General features: G+C 42.6%; 1 protein-coding gene across 2 annotated transcripts in view; it reads left to right on the forward strand.

Annotated features, from left to right (window-relative positions):
• Nucleotides 1-17,435, forward strand: part of cbll1 (Cbl proto-oncogene-like 1, E3 ubiquitin protein ligase) — a 230,182-nt gene that overhangs the window by 162,851 nt on the left and 49,896 nt on the right. For both annotated transcript variants that reach the window (XM_041201851.1, XM_041201852.1), the window contains exons 3-5: nucleotides 1,800-1,900; nucleotides 1,983-2,066; nucleotides 7,228-7,301. In XM_041201851.1, the coding sequence (XP_041057785.1) occupies nucleotides 1,800-1,900; nucleotides 1,983-2,066; nucleotides 7,228-7,301 (259 nt within the window). The remainder of the gene's footprint in view (nucleotides 1-1,799; nucleotides 1,901-1,982; nucleotides 2,067-7,227; nucleotides 7,302-17,435) is intronic.

The following is a 17,435-nucleotide window of genomic DNA, read 5'->3' on the forward strand; positions in this document are numbered from 1 at the left end:
ATTTGCGAGCGGGACCCCAGGGGACCCCTGAACTACCTGCCTGTTTCTCTTGGACTGCCTAGTGGTCACCCATTCCCTTCCTTCCTCAAGTCCCTTCATCTTCAGTGTGACCACCTCTCTAAATATGCTATCCACGATGCTCTCAGACTCGCGGATGCTGCACAGTGTCCCCAGCAGCCATTCCAGCTCTGAAACCTGAGCTTCCAGGAGCTGCAGCTGGACACACTTCCTGCACACAGTGGAAATGTCCCCGGCTTCCCACATGGAGCACACCACGGCTTTGAGCGCTCCTGCCATGACTTACCCCTTTAAATTAAACCTTTTAACTCTAGAGCCCTTCTTTCCTGATGCTCGTAACTGTAGAATATACAAACTCTAAACCACAAAAAGACCTTAAACTATAAGCGATTAAAGTAGTAAATACCTCACCCACTACTTACCAGTGATTCCTTTTCCTTGTAGCCTCTACTGCTGCAGCATGCTGTGAAGATTTAAGAAGTTGGATAGCAAGGAAAAAATGCAGAGTACCTCTTCCCCTATGCACCGAATTCCTGCTTTGCACCAAATTGCCGATACCCACTCTGGCTGTGCCCCACTCAGGATGTGCTCTCTCTACTGTTCATGTACAAGCACACTATAGTGTACTTCTAAATAGTCCCTTTCTTAAATAGACCTGAGCTGACTCACCACTAGTTAAGCTTCAAATAGTAATTAACACCTATTCATACGAGTCATACGGACTCGAAATCTTAATTATGTTTCTCTCCACAGATGCTGCTAGACCTGCTGAGCTTTTGCAGCATTTTCTCTTTTTATATTCTGTACATAGAATTTACTAGTTTAATTGATGTATTCAGTCTCTTCATAAATTAAACAATTTTAATATTTAAGAACTTTTAAAAGGTACCTAATGCCCTTTGTAAAAAGATCGCGGTTTAATTTTAAGAGCCTCCTCAAAGGGCCACAATTAGTAGAAACATACGATGCTGATTAATTTGATCTGGGGACATGGGCAGTTTTGTGGGTGAGGTCACCTTTCAGCAAAATATTTTTTGAAACCAGTGGAAAAGATCGTGGAAACTCCATCTGCAGTAGGGGTAACCTTTGCTTGAGACTTGTCGACCTTTTGTGCTGGTTTGGCCCATTGAAGCACTGGAAGAAACAGCGCAACCTAGTGGAAACCCTACAGCATAGGAAAGGAACATTCATGCGAACCTAGCACCAGGAATGTACATATGGTCCGTATGAGCCACCGAATCATCTTTTAACCCCATCAGCATAACTTTCTATTCCTTTCTCCCTTGTTTTTATTCAACTTCCACCAATGAGCAGGTTGGAAATTGGTGAACAATCGCTAATATCAGATACATAACTATAACTATTAAGATTTGACAAGGTTTCTCCTTAAATAAGCGTATGTAATCCCTCTTTTCCTATGTTCAGGTCTTAGTGGACCACGTACCTCTCTGCACCTGAATTGGTAACCTGTTATTGGGTCTTGCCAGTGGCCCCATCCAGCTGATGACTGGCTGTGTGACACTGAGCTAGCGGGCAATCTCCCTCTAGTATTTTGTTTAATTTCTATCACCTATAGATTGTTTCTGGCTTCTGCCTAGCACCTCCCCACAGCTTTGAGACTTGAGGTTGGAGACCAGCTGGGATGAGTGAACTGGCTTGCTTTCCTTTCATTCTTAGCAGAATGGCCTACTGCTCCTATTTCTTATGTTCTTGTCTTAGGTTATCATAAATTGAAAAAATGTTCTATTATAAAGCTTTTTGTTACTTTTGATATCTTGTAGAAGGATTTGACTATAATGAAGATGAGAACTATGAATGCAAAGGCGGAGAGGTGTTTGGAAGCCAGCGCCGATTTCCCCTGCAGTTTTTCTGGGATTTTAAGGTATTTTAATGCAGATTTAAATAAACTTATACTTAGATATTGAAATAATTTCCAAGTCAAGCTGTTCAAACATGTTTTACAGATAAATTTGTTGGGTGAGAAAGATGACACTCCCATTCATTTCTGTGATAAATGTGGATTGCCAATCAAGATATATGGCCGCATGGTGAGTGATGTAATCTCAATATTTTGGTAAATTTTTCTGATGAAGGAAATGTGGCTTTATTTGTTTCCTTCTTTCTCTTTTTTGGCACTTAAATAGTTAAATGGAAACTATTAACAGAAATTGCTATTTTGCTGAGAAGTATGAACTCTAATTGTTTAGTTTTCCTCTGACAAACTTACACAGCCATCAATTTCCATACAGATAACAAGTTTTTCAGCATACACTTACTACAATCCAGTTTATTAACTGTGAGGTGACTTTTTAACACTGTGCCATTAAGTCTGTATTCCCTCCCACTATAATTTCTGTCAAAATACATTACCTCATACTTTTCTGTATTAAATTCCATCTGCCAGTTGTTATAGAATCATAGAGTTATACAGCACAGAAACAAGCCCTTTGGCCCATCATGTCTGTGCTGGCCATCAAGCACCTATCTATTCTAATCCTGTTTTCCAGCACTTGGCCCATAGCCTTGTATGCTTTGGCATTTCAAGTGCTCATCTAAATACTTCTTAAATGTTGTGAGGGTCCCTGCCTCTACCACCCCCTCAGGCAGTGTGCTCCAAATTCCAACCACCCTCTGGGTGAAAAGATTTTTCCTCAAATCCCATCTAAACCTCCTGCCCCTTACCTTAAATCAATGCCCCCTGGTTATTGATCCCCCTGCTAAGGGGGAAAGTTTCTTCCTATCTACCCTATCTATGCCCCTCATAATTTTGTATATCTCTATCAGGTCTCCCCTCAGCCTTCTGTGGTCTGAGGGAAAACAACCTGAGCTCTCTTCATAGCTGAAACGCTACAGCCCAGGCCACATCCTGGTGAACAAAAACAGAATTACCTGGAAAAACTCAGCAGGTCTGGCAGCATCGGCGGAGAAGAAAAGAGTTGACGTTTCGAGTCCTCATGACCCTTCGACAGAACTTGCATTCGAGTAGCGTTCGAGCAAGTTTGCTGTTTGCAGTGTACATTAATGATTTAGATATGAATATTGGTGATATGATCAGTAAGTTCGCAGATGACATGAAAATTGGTGGTATTGTAAATAGTGTGGAGGAAAGCCTCAGGTTACAGGACGCTATAGATGGGCTTGTAAGATGGGCAGAGCAGTGGCAAATGAAATTTAAGCCTGAGAAGTGAGAGGTGATGCATCTTGGGAGGACTAACGCAGCAAGGAAATACACAATGAAGGGTAGGACCCTAGGAAGTACAGAGGTGCTCGAACGCAAGTTCTGTCGAAGGGTCATGAGGACTCGAAACGTCAACTCTTTTCTTCTCCGCCGATGCTGCCAGACCTGCTGAGTTTTTCCAGGTAATTCTGTTTTTGTTTTGGATTTCCAGCATCCGCAGTTTTTTTGTTTTTATTTCACATCCTGGTGAATCTGCTTAGCACCCTCGCCAGTGCAATCACATCCTTCCTATAGAGTTGCAGCCAGAACAGCACACACTACTCCAGCTGTAGCCTAACTAACATTTTATACAGCTCCAACATAACCTCCCTGCCCTAATATTCTATGCCTCAGCCAATAAAGGCAAGTGTCCCATATGCCTTCTTAACCACCTTATCTACCGGGGTTGCTATCTTCAGGGATCTATGGACATGTACACCAAGGTCTTTCTGATCCTCTGTACTTCCTAGGGTCCTACCCTTCATTGTGTATTTCCTTGCTGCGTTAGTCCTCCCAAGATGCATCACCTCTCACTTCTCAGGCTTAAATTTCATTTGCCACTGCTCTGCCCATCTTACAAGCCCATCTATAGCGTCCTGTAACCTGAGGCTTTCCTCCACACTATTTACAATACCACCAATTTTCATGTCATCTGCGAACTTACTGATCATATCACCAATATTCATATCTAAATCATTAATGTACACTGCAAACAGCAAGGGCCCCAATACTGTGCTGCACCAATCACAAAAACAACCTTTGACCATCACCCTCTGCCTCCTGCCACTAAGGCAATTTTGGATTAATTTGCCAAATTGCCCTGGACCCCATGGGCTCTTACCTTCTTGACCATTCTCCCTTGCGGGACCTTATCAAAAGCCTTACTGAAGTCCATGTAGACTACATCAACTGCACTACCCTCATCTACATAACTAGTCACCTCAAAAAATTCAATCAAATTTGTTAGATTTAATTTGTCTGCCCATTCTGCTAGCCCAGTGATCGTCACAATTTTTCAAGCAAGGGCCGTTTTTGCAAAAACCTGCAATGTGAGAGTCACATTGACTACTTTACTAAATTATTGTTTACTACTCCTTCAGGATGCAATGTTACAGAGCAACACGTATGACTAAAACAAAATCACATGTTATACTTAAAAATAAAAACAAATGTACAATTAAAAAATACAGCATTTTTAAAACAATAACCAGGAAAATATAAGGAATTAAAAATGCACCTATGCAAGTAAACTTTTTAAAAGGTGAATAATGCGAAAAATGTAACTTTCTACTTACAGTACCCCCTGCCTGCTACCAATCCTGCTTCCTGAACTTCCTGATCATTGCAGATCCTCCTCCTCCTCCCCATTGTGGTCTGCCCCCAGCCCCCCAACCTTTGAGTTGTGGCCTCTTAGCCCTTTCTGACTCATCCTCTTGCAGAACCTCCCACTCTTTGACTCACCGTCTCCTCGTTTCCCTCTCCTGGACTTGCGTTCCCATTCAAGACCTAGATCCGATCCAAAACCAGAGCTCCAATGTTTTGGAAATGTGAGTGCTGATGGTGCACAGGTGCCAAGCTGGGGCTGCTACAATCCTTGTTTTCTTTTAAATGCTCCCACTTGCTGCTTCCCTCCCCTGAAGCCTCCTGTGAGTGAGGCAGGAGCAGCTTTGATAGTCATTTTAAAATTACTCCCCTCATCTGTACTGCTGCCCACCTCTTTTTTGCCTTCCCTATCTTTTCTCTTATCCTTGAATAATGGGACTAGTCCTCACCATTTTTAAAGCTGTGTTTCTGTTATTTCCACTTCTCCATATTCCCATTCAGCTATTTGTGCTCGTAGCTCAACAACCTTATTCACCACACTCTGTGCGTTTACCTACATGCATTGTAAACTTATCTTTGTGTTTCCTGTAGTTCTTCTTAGTCTGTGCTTCTCTTATATGGTGCTGCTTTCTTCTTTAGTACTATCCAACACACTCACTCCTTTATGCACCAAGTTGATCTTTTCTACTTCAAGATGCTGGTGCTCACTCCACCTGCCAAATTAGTTTAAACTCTCCCAACCACACTAGTGAACTCCCTGCATTGGTCCCAGTTCTGCTGAATGGGTGCCTCAAGAATTTGAAGCCCTCCCACCTGTACCATGCCTCAAGCCGTACTGACCCTCCCAATCTTCCTATTTCTATTCTCACCAGTGTGTGGCACTGGAAGTAAGCTACCTTTGAGATTCTACCTTTTAAGCATCCCCCCTTGCTCCTGAAAGTCTGACCATAGGGCCATAATACCTGCCTCCTCTATGTCGTTGGTACTGATGTATACCACAACTTCTGGCTTGTTCCCCTTAGCAAAATACTCTTCACCCTCTCAGTGATGCCCTTTATCCTAGCACCATGGAGGCAACACACCATGCAGGACTGACAGTGATAGTTACAAAAATGCTTCTCTGATTCTTTCATTATGGAATCTCCTACAATGACTGAATTTCTATTCTTTGCTGCTCCATCCTGTGTAGTCCATAGGTGCCATGATCTGGAATGTACTCTTTCAAGGTGTCATCACTCCTAGCAGTCTCAAAAGCTGAATACCAGCTTGAGAGTGACACACACCCTGAAGACTCCTGCACTCCTGTCTCTTCCTATTCTTACAGATGGCCATCCATCTGCTATCCTGAACTGCCACTGCCTGTGGGGTGACCACCTACAGGAATGCACGATCCAGGAAGCACTCATCCTCCCTGGTGCTCTGTAGCGACTCCAGCTGACCCTCAAGCTTGGAAATCCTGAGCTCGAACTGAAGCAGTTGGAGCCACTTCATACACATGTGGTCCCCCAGACACATGAAGTTAGGTGCAGGAATGACAAGCAACAAGCCTCAGCTGCCCATCCATATCTCCTCTTTTAGAATCTGTTTAGTAACGTGATTAAACTGTTAATTTTAAATAACGCCTTTGGACGTTAATACTCAATATTAACTCACCCCAATTGAAATTTTTAATTTCCTGACACATAGTTTAAATGAACCCCCTAGAGAGACAAAAAGAGAAATACTCATCAACCAATCACTTTCCCGTGACCTCACCCTTTGATTTTATTGTCTCCTTTCTCAAACGCATTTGGTTTGTTCCGAACCCCGTAGCTCTTTATCCTCCTGTTGGGCTAGCTCAGCTCTCGCTCTCACTGCTGATTTTGGGCCTGCCACTCTATCCCCCCGCCAGACAATCTCTGCTGTCCCTGTCACTGCTTGTCTCGGTCCTGCACTGCTGCTGGTCTTTATCCTCAGCCACAGGACTCATGTTGTTCTCGCTCTTGCTGCTGATTTGTTCTGCCATTGCATTTCATAATCCCACCCATTCTCATTGTTAGACTCAGACCTACTTGCCTGTCACTCTTTATTTCCCCTACTGGTTTCACTCAGTTCTCACTGCTGGTCTCATGCCTACTCTCCCATCATTCTTAATGCCCTCCATCTGGCCCCACTAAGGTCTCATTTTTGCTGCTGGTCTCAGGCCTACTGACGTAACACTCTGATACACTCCTTCAAGATGCTGGACTACAGCCTTCAAAGCGTCACTTTCCTAGCAGCTCTCTGGTTTGAGAGTGACACGCGCCCCAGAGACTCCCGCATTTCCTGACTTTTTCCTGCTATTTCGGATGGTGACCCATCTACAACTTTGAATTCTCGCTGCCTGTGGGGGACCACCTCCTGGCACATACAACCCAGGAAACACTCATATTCCCTGATGCTGCACAGCTACCCCAGCTGCCCCGCAAGCTCAGAGATCATTGTGTATTTAGAAAAAAATTCTGCAGAAAACATAAGTTAATTGGCTCAGAATGTGAATTCTTCCTCCCCCAAAAAAGCATTTCACATCCTGGGATGGAATTGAAACACTGTGGCCAAGATTGACTTTGCTATAACTTTAGCATTTTTGTATGATGTACACAGTAAATGTACCTTAATTTGCTGCCTTACAAACGTGCTTTTCTTCACAGATTCCATGCAAACATGTGTTTTGTTTCAACTGTGCAAGTTTGCAAGAGAAAAAAAGTGACAAGATTTGTCCTGGGTAAGATGTGTTCTGGTTGTGTTTAGATAGTAACTTTACACAGTGCCTTACTGCCAAAAATATTTTTATTTTTATTTCACTTTGTAAGAATTGTTTATTTGCAGCGTAAGACCCAACTCAGTTATATTGCCAGTTATTTGACAAATGTTTTCCTGTTCATTTCATACTCCATCCTGTAGACTACCTGAGCACTATACACCATGTACAACAAATGGCCACACATGAAAAGAAAGACTTGCATTTATATCACAACCCTCATTAGCACAGATGCCTTAAAGCTCTTTTTGGCAATGAAGTAATTTTTGAAATGTAGTCACTATTGTAATGTAGGAAAGGCGGCAGATGTTTTGCACTCAGCAAGCTCCAACAATCAGCAATGTGATAATGGCTAGAGAATCTGTTTTTTGTGATGTTGGTTGAGAGATCAATAATGGCCAGGACACTGGGAATAACTCCCCTGCTCTTCTTTGAAGTAGTGCCATGGGATCTTTTACATCCACCTGAGCAGGAAGATGGGACCTCACTTTGATGTTTCTTCCAAAAGATGTTGCCTCCAACAGTGTATGCTCCCTCAGTATTGGATTGGAGTGTTGTCTTTGATTTTTGTGCTCAAACCCTATATTGGGACTTGAAGCTGGAACCTTGTAATTCAGTGTGATGTGCTACCAATTGTGCCATGGCTGACACCCAGAATTTGGCATAACTGTGTGCACTGTTGAATGTTAACCATGATACCAACAAGAAATCTGGGTGCAACAATATACAAGAAAGCAGAGTATAGTGCCATGGTGCATTCAATAGGTCTCTCTGTCGCAGTCATTCTAAAGGTAGGAGTGCTGGGGCTGTTACAATGCTAACCCTCTGATTCATACTCCCAACTAGTGAGGCTCCACAAGTTTATTTAATTTGCTTCTGTATTCTACAGTATTTTCTCAATTGTAGATTGGAATAGTTTTGTACTTAAGCCAATTGTGCTACATTTCATTCATTCCATTGAAGTTGGGGCATTTTTGATATTAGGGTACAGAAGTCACCACCTGGTCTGTTGTGACTGTGCCAACTCTAGACTAGAGCAATCCAAAAACCATCCCACTGCCCCACCTTCTAAATGGCTTTGTTTCAATCCAAAATTAACCCCAGCGTCCTGTGATCTCTTTATAGCCCTGTATCCTCCTCTGCTTTAAATATTTATCCAGTTTCTCCCTTAAAATGCAGTGACTTTTGCTTCAACCATTTCCTTTAGCAAAAATTTCAAACTCCAGTCATCTGCAGTGCAAATAAACTTCTAAACTTTCCATTTACTTGCTGATGGTTTGAAATTTGATGATCCTTCATCAATGAATACCCCAGTAGAGGATATAGTCTATACTTTGCCCTATCAGATCCCCCCATAACCTTACAACCCTCTGTTAAATCTCCTCTTGGTCTTCTTTGCAATTGGATCCTTCTTTAATGGAAGTTCAGCCTTCATGTTTTCATATGAATCCCATATCATACAAGCAAAGGGTAAGTAAATAGATAGTGGGTCAGTGAAATTTGTCCCATACTGTCATGGTGCAACTTGGGCAAATCATGACCCTGATCACACATGGTGACTGAGAATACATTGCCCCAAGCCCACCCACTTTTGACAGTTTTATGTTGGTCGTACTGGGGAACCCATCACTTCATAATGTGTGCAGCAATCCCCACTCATTAAACAACCCAGCAACCTGTTTCATAGGTAAATGACTCTGGAAATAATTACCTTGTAGCACCTAACCTCGGTCTCTTAAATATGTTATAACCTCTGGTCCCCCTAGCCAATCAACAGATATAACCTTCTCATTATTTTGAAGATGTGAATCAAACATCCCCAAAATCCTCACTTTTCTCAAATGAAAAGCCCAAATGACTTGGATGAAGGGACCTCACGTATGCTAAATTTGCTTATGACAGGAAAGATAGGTCAGAAAGTAAGTTGTGAAGAGTTTGCAAAGGGACATAGGTAGGTTAAGCGGTGGGCAAAAATTTGGCAGATGGAGTATAATGTTGGAAAATATGAACTTGTCCACTTTGGCACGAAAAATAGAAAAGCGGCATATTATTTAAATGCTTTCATTTAGATTGCAGAAGTCTGAGGTACCGAGGGACCTGGATGTTCTGGTACATGAATCACAAAGTTAGTATGCAGGTAAAGTGAGTGATTAGGAGGGCAAATATAATGTTGGCATTTATTGCAAGGGGAATGGAATATAGAAGTAGGGATGTTTTGCTACAGTTGTATAGGGCGTTGCTGAGACCACATCTGGAGTACTGTGTACAGTTTTGGTCTCCTTATTTAAGAAAGGATATAAATCATGATTCACTCAACAGATACCTGGGACAGGGGTGCTATTTTATGAGGAAGGTTGGACAGGCTGGGCCATGTATCCATTGGAGTTTAGCAGAATGATAGGCAATCTTATTGAAACATATAAGATGTTTCTCTGACTGGGAGAGACTAGAACTAGGGGACACAGTTTAAAAATAAGGGGTCTCCCATTTAAGCGAGAGATGAGAAGATTTTTTTTCTCTTGAGTCATGAGCCTTTGGAAATCTCTCCCCCAGGAGAACGGTGAAGGCAGGATCAGTGAATATTTTTAAGGCAGAGACAGATAGATTCTTGATTAACAAGGGAGTTGAAAGTTATTAGGAGCAGGTGACATGTAAACTCTGTGGCCACAGTCAGATCAACCATGATCTTATTGAATGGCAGAGCAGGCTTAAGAAGTCGAATGGCCTACTTCTCCTTGTTCATATGTAACTCTAAGCCTATCCTGGTAACTGAGGGCATCGAAATTTGGGGTGAATCTAGTTGGTCTCCCCTAAACCTTTGCTGCTATTATTATTTAGCACCAAGTGAGGAGACCAAAACTAGATTTTGTGTCCACAACCAAGCTACACAACATAGTGTGTAGCGTATTTGTTGCGTATTTGTCCTGGCAATACAGCCTAACACACTGTTTGCTTTTGCAGTAGCCATTTAGAACAAACCATGGGCCTTCAGATATTAATGTATGATGACACCTAGGTCCCTCTCCCGCTTAGCAGTCTTAAACCCATGGATTTCATAATCACAGAATGGTTACAGTGCAGAAGGAGGCCATTCAGCCAGTTGTCCCTGCGCCTGCTCTCCTAAATCCTTGATTGAGCCTGCCTCCATCACACACTTAGGCAGTGCATTCCAAATCCTAACCACTCGCAGCATGAAAATTTTTCCTAATTTTGCCATTCCTTCTTGTGCCAATTGCCTTAGGTTCATGCCCTCTTGTTCTTGATCCTTCCATCAATGGGAGCATTTTTCCCTATCTAGTCTTTCCTGAACCCTCATTAAATTGAATACCCCTATCAGATCTCCTCTCAACCTTCTCTTCAATGAAAACAACTTCTCTAATCTATCTATGTAACTAAAGTTCCTCATCCCTGGGACCAATCTTTCCTGCACTCTGTCTAATGTCATCATGCCTTTCCTAAAATGTGGCAGCCAGAACTGGAAGCAATACTCGAGTTGAGGCCAAACTAATGTCCTGTATCACCATGGTGTACACAACAACAACTTATATTTATACAATGCCTTTAAGTTAATGAAACATATACAGGGTCCTTCAATGGAGCATCATAAAACAAAGTATGAATCCAGCTCACTTAGAGATATTGGGCGTGAACTTCTGTGGAGTGGCAATCAGAGTTGGATTGCCACTCCGGTCCTATTTTCTTACCTGAAATTTTTTCGGTCCTATCTCACCTGACCTCCCAACTCAGGCTGGCCGAGATCTCGGCAGTGCAGTGCATCCCTAAGGCCCAGCATCAAGTGCAGCTCAGTCAGATGTAATGAGGTCACGCCCCCTTTTCTTACAGCACTAGCTGCCGTAAACCAGGTAAGTTAAAGGTCCAGCCAAGTTTATAAGTCCTTTAAAAGTCAGGCAATGTTATGGAAGTGGAAATGAGCAATCTTACTGATGGCACAAATATGATCACCAAGGTTGCAAACAGTTTGGTTTAATCTTGAACTATTGCCAGGGAGAGAAATGGATTTGGTACCTAGAGTTTGGAGCTGGGACCGAAAATGGCTTCAGTCTTCCCAATATTCAATCAGAAGAATTTGTTTGCCCAGTACTGCATGTTCAATAATCAGTCTGATAGTTTAGCAACAATGAAGGAATCAAGAGAGGTGGTGGTGTGGTAAAGCTGTGTTTTATCAGTATGCATGTGAAAACTTAATGCTGTACCTTCAATGATGAAGGGAGGGCTTCAGATTTCTGGGGCATTGGGACCAGTTCTGGGGAAGGTGGGAACTGTACAAACTGGACGGTCTATACCTGAACACAACCAGGACAAATGTCCTTGCAGGGAGATTTGCTGTTGTTGTTGGGGAGGGTTTAAACTAAATTGGCAAGTGGATGGGAACCCGATGTTTAATAGGTGGATATCCATTTACCGAATCAGGCAGCAGAAGACATTCTGAGAATCACAACTGTTTTATTGTTCAGTACAAATACCAATTTCCACTCTTCCTTTCTGGAATCTCTCCCTGTCCGGAAGCAAACATGGGGAAAAGCCCAGCTCTTAAGTACAGGCTTCGATGAGCATCACCTGCTCCCAGTTCACTCTGAAGCTAGTCCTGGTTTACTCTTAATGGGACCTGCATTTGTAGCATTGTCACCTGAAAGCAATGGAGCAGGAGACAGAAAATTAGCAGGTGGCTCCGAAAGACAGAAGAAGGAAAGGTTAAAAAGTGTACATGAATTTGGCAGTGTTGAAAGGTATATAGATAAATGCAAGGACTTTATCAAACAAAGCTGATGAGCTGAGGGCACAGATAGACACATGGTATCATGATATCATTGCTATACTGGAAACTTGGCTTAAAGAGAAACAAAAATTGTAGCTCAACATCCCTGGATATAGAGTTTTCAGGCAGGATAGAGAGGGGTGTAAAAAAGGTGGGCATGTAGCATTATTGGTTAAAGAATCATTTACAGCTATGAGGAGGAATGATATACTAAATGAATAATCAAATGAAGCCATATGGGTTGAGCTCAGAAATAAAAAAAAAGGGGCAGCCACACTACTAGGAGTGTACTATAAACCCCCAAATATTGAGAGGGAGATAGAAGAGCAAATATGTAGGCAAATTACTAAGTGCAAAAACTATCAGGCAGTAATAGTTGGGGACTTCAACTACCTTACTATCAACTGGGATACGAGCAGTGTGAAGGGCATAGAGGGCACAAAATTCTTGAGCTGCATCCAAGAGAACATTTCAGCTAGCATGTAACAGGCCCAATGAGATGGAGTGCAATTCTAGATTTAGTCTTAGGAAATGAAGTTGGGCAAGTGGATGTAGTAGTAAGTGACCATTTTGGAGATACTGACCATAATCTAATACAGTTACACTTATCATCATTATGGAAAAGGATGAAGATAGAACAGGAGTAAAGGTTCTAAACTGGGGAAAGACAAATTTTTACAAAGCTGAGACATGATCTGCTGAAAGTGGACTGGATATAGCTACTTGAAGGGAAATCAGTGACAGGAGGCATTCAGAAGCAAGATTCTATGGGCACAGTGTAAACATTTCCCTACAAAGAAAAAAGATTATACTGCAAAACCTAGAGCCGGTCAGTCTGACTTCGGTGGTTGGCAAACTATTGGAATCCATTCTGAGAGCCAGGATTAACCGTCACTTAGAAAGGAACGGATTAATCAGGGATAGTCAGTATGGGTTTGATACGGGACAGTCGTTCCTTACTAACTTAATTGAATTTTTTGAGGACGTATTGAGGAGGATTGAGGGTAATGCAGTGGATGTTGTCTGCATGGATTTTAGTAAGGCATTTGGCAAGATCCCACTTGGCAGAATGGTCAGAAAAGTAAAAGCCATTGGGATACAGGGAGATGAGTTGGATCCAAAATTGGCTCTGACAGGAAACACAGGGTAATGATTGACAGATGTTTTTGAGAATGGAAAGCGGTTTCCAGTGATATTCCACAGGGCTCAGTGTTGGGGCCCTTGCTGTTTGTTGTATATATTAATGATTTGGACTTAAATGTGGGAGGCATGATATGGAAATTTGCAGATGACACAAAAATCAGCCATGTAGTTGATAGTGAAGAGGATAGCTGTGGATTCCAGAATTATACCAATGGTTTGGTTGAGTGGGCGGAAAAGTGGCAAATGGAATTCAATTCGGAGAAGTGTGAGGTAATGCATTTTAGCAGGGCAAACAAAGCAAGGGAATACACAGTAAATGGGGGTGGGGGTGCGGGTGGGGGTGTGGGAGATATTGAGAGGGATAGAGGAAGTGAGGGACCTTGGAGTGCATGTCCACAGGTCCTCGAAGGTGGCAGGACAGGTGGATAAGGTGGTGAAGAAGGCGTATGGAATGTTTTCCTTTATTGGGCAGGGTATAGAATACAAAGGTAGGGACGTAATGATATAATTGTATAAAACGCTGGTTAGGCCACAGTTGGAAGTTTTGCTTACAGTTCTGGTCACCACATTACAGGAAGTAGAGACCACATTGGTCTGGGGAGGGTACAGAGGAGATTTACAAAAATGTTACCAGGGCTTGAAAATTGCAGCTATGAGGAAAGATTGCGTAGGCTAGGATTGTTTTCCTTAGAACAGAGGAGGTTGAGGGGAGACATGATTGAGGTGTACAAAATTATGAGAGGCCTAGACAGAGTAGACAGGGATGCCATGTTTTTCCTAGTGGAGAGGTCAATTACCAGGGGCACAAATTTAAGGTGATTGGTAGAAGGATTAAAGGGGACATGAAGGAAAACTTCTTCACCCAGAGGTTGGTGGGTGTTCGTAACTCTGCCTGGTTTGGTGGTTGAGGCAGGAACCCTCAACTTATTAAAAGGGTACCTGGATCTGCACCTGAAGTGCTACAACCCGGCAAGGCTATATACTGTGTGCTGTCAGGTGGGATTAGAATAGGTGGTAAAAATAAAACACTGCAGGTGCTGGAAATCTGAAATAAAAACAGAAAATGCTGGAAAAACTTTGGCAGCATCTCTGGAGAGAGGAACAGGGTTAACGTTTCGAGTCCATAGTGCTCTGAAGAAGGGTCATATGGACTCGAAACATTAACTCTGTTCCTCTCTCCATAGATGCTGCCAGATCCGCTGAGTTTTTACAGCATTTTCTGTTTTTATATTGGAATAGGTGGCTGGATTTTTCAGCTGCTAGGACGCAACGGGCTGAATGGCAACTTTCTGTACTGTAACTTTTCTATGGTTCTACGTCACCAAGGGGCAAAAAGTGGATGAGAAGTAGGATAGCATAGATCCTTGGGGGTCTCCAGAGCTAACAGTGTTTGACGTGCGCTTAATACTACATATTTCTGTGTATGAATGACATTAAGCAGTCACAGGCCTGATGCCACATTGGATCAAAACCTGATAAACCTATTTTGTCATCTAAGGACCTAACAGTTACACTTATCTGTATCCACAGTATTAAACAGCTAACAGGGAAAGGAGGAAGGGTGTTAAACAACTGACAGGGGGCAGAGGCCCCATGAATATCCCTATCCTTAATGATGGCAGAGCGCAGCACGTTAGTGCAAAGACCAGGCTGCAGCGTTTGCAACCACCTTCGGCCAGAAGTACCAAGTCAGTGTTCTATTTTGACTTCTTCCTGAGGTCCCCAGCATCACAGAGGCCAGACTTCAACCACTTCAATTCCATAGAACCATAGAAAAGTTACAGCACACAAGGATGCCATACGCCCATCTTGTCCACGCCAGCCTCAGGACACTCAGGTGACATTTCTGATCCCACCTTCCTGCACCCGGCCCATAGCCCTGCAGCTTACAGCACTTAAGGTGCAGATCCAGGCACTTTTTAAAAGAGTTTAGAATTTCTGCCTCTACCACCAACTTGGGCAGCGAATTCCAGACACCTACTACACTCTGCGTAAAAATGTTCTTCCTCATGTCCCCCCTACACCTTCTGCCACTTATCTTGAATCTATGTCCCCTGGTTCTAGATTTCTCCATCAAGGGAAATAATTTTATCCTGTCCACTCTATCTATTCCCCTCATAATTTTATACACCTCAATCAAGTCACCTCTCAGCCTTCTTTGTTCTAAGGAAAATAACCCCAACCTGTCCAACCTCTCCTCGTAGCTACACTTTTCTAACCATGGCAACATTCTTGTAAACCTCCTCTGCACTCTCTTCAGAGCTATTAAGTCCCTTCCTGTAATGTGGTGACCAGAACTGCACACAGTACTCCAGTTGTGGCCTCACCAGTGTTTTATACAATTCCAACATTATATCCTTACTTTTATATTCTATACCTCTGCCAATGAAGGAGAGCATTCCAAATGCCTTCTTTACAACCTTGCCTACTTGCTGCCTTCAGGGACTTGTATGCCAAGATCTCTCACTTCATATACCCTTCTTAGTATATTCCCATTTATTGTGTAATCCCTGTAACTGTTTGACCTCCCTAAATGTATGACCTCACATTTCTCTATGTTAAAATCCATTTGCCACTTTACCGCCCACTCCACCAACCCAAATATATCGGTTTGGAGATTATGGCTATCCTCTACACTATCCACTACTCGGCCAATCTTTGTGTCATCTGCAAATTTCCCAACTGTGCCCCCCACGTTCACGTCCAAATCGTTAATATAAAACACAAACAGCAAGGGTCCCAACAGCAAGCCCTGTGGAACACCACTTGAGACAACTTTCCATTCGCAAGTGCATCCACCGACCCTTTGTTTCCTGTTACAAAGCCAACCTTTTATCCAGTTTTCCACATTACCCTGAATCCCATGGGCTTTTACTTTCCTGACCAATCTGCCCTGCGGGACCTTGTCAAATGCCTTACTAAAATCCATGTAGACAATATCTACTGCACTACCTTCATCAACCCTTCTTGTCACTTCCTCAAAGAATTCATTCAAATTTGAGAGGCAAGACCTTCCTTTAACAAATCCATGCTGACCATCCCTGACTAGTCTATGCCTTTCCACATGATAGTTAATCCTATCTCTCAGGATTGATTCTACTAATTTGCTCACCACTGATGTAAGACTAACTGGCGTATAATTGTTTGGCATTTCCTTTGATCTATTTTTAAACAAAGGAACTAAGTTTGCGTTTCTCCAGTCCTCCGGTACTTCCCTTGTATCTAGTGAAGATTGGAAAATCATCCTCAGAGCATCTGCTATCTCCTCCCTGACTTCCTTCAGCAGCCTCAGAAACAATCCATCTGGTGACTGGTGACTTATCAACTTTCAAGGATTTCAACCCTTCGAGTACTCCCTCTCTCTTTATGACTATCCCGTCCAATATCTCACAGTGTTCCTCCTGGACTACTATATCTGCATCCTCCCTTTCCTTTGTAAACATAGAGACAAAATATTCATTCAAAACCCTTCCCACAGCCTCTGCATCTACACACAAGTTTCCATCTTCATCTCTGATAGGTCCCACTTTTTCCTTAACTATCCTTTTAGCATTAATGTATTGGTAAAACATCATTGGGTTATCTTTAACTTTATTTGCTAATCTTTTTTCATGCCCTCTCTTTGATTTCCTTATTTCCTTTTTTACTTCGGTCCTGCACTTCCTATATTCGTCTAGGCTATCGGCAGTGCTTAGTTCTTTGTGCCTATTGTACGCTTTTCTTTCTGTTTGATCTTCCTCTGTATTCCTCTAGACAACCAGAGGGTCTAGATTTGGCAGTACCGCTCTTATTTTTGTAGTGGACAATTAGGATCTGGCTTTTTTGTGCTCCCTACTGGTTTTCCACTGTTTTATCCTCCAGCATAAAACTGTGATCTGAACCTGATTTGAATCTAACCTATTTGATCCTATTCCTGGGATCCCATACCATTCATTCCACGTAATATCAAGAGATGGTTGCACACAGTGGATAAAGCAAAGTCTATGGGATGTGACAACATCCTACCTGTCATACTGAAGACAGAAGTAGACATACCCTTAGCCAAGCTGTTCCAGTACAGCTAAGCATAGACTTCGACCTGACAAAGTGGAAAATTTCTTGGTACGTCCTGTCCACAAAAGGTGGGAAACTGCAAATTACCACAACATCAGTCTACTGTTGATCATCATCAAAATGAT

This window comes from Carcharodon carcharias, chromosome 13, assembly GCF_017639515.1.
Source record: "Carcharodon carcharias isolate sCarCar2 chromosome 13, sCarCar2.pri, whole genome shotgun sequence".
In the NCBI taxonomy this organism is placed as follows: Eukaryota; Metazoa; Chordata; class Chondrichthyes; order Lamniformes; family Lamnidae; genus Carcharodon; species Carcharodon carcharias.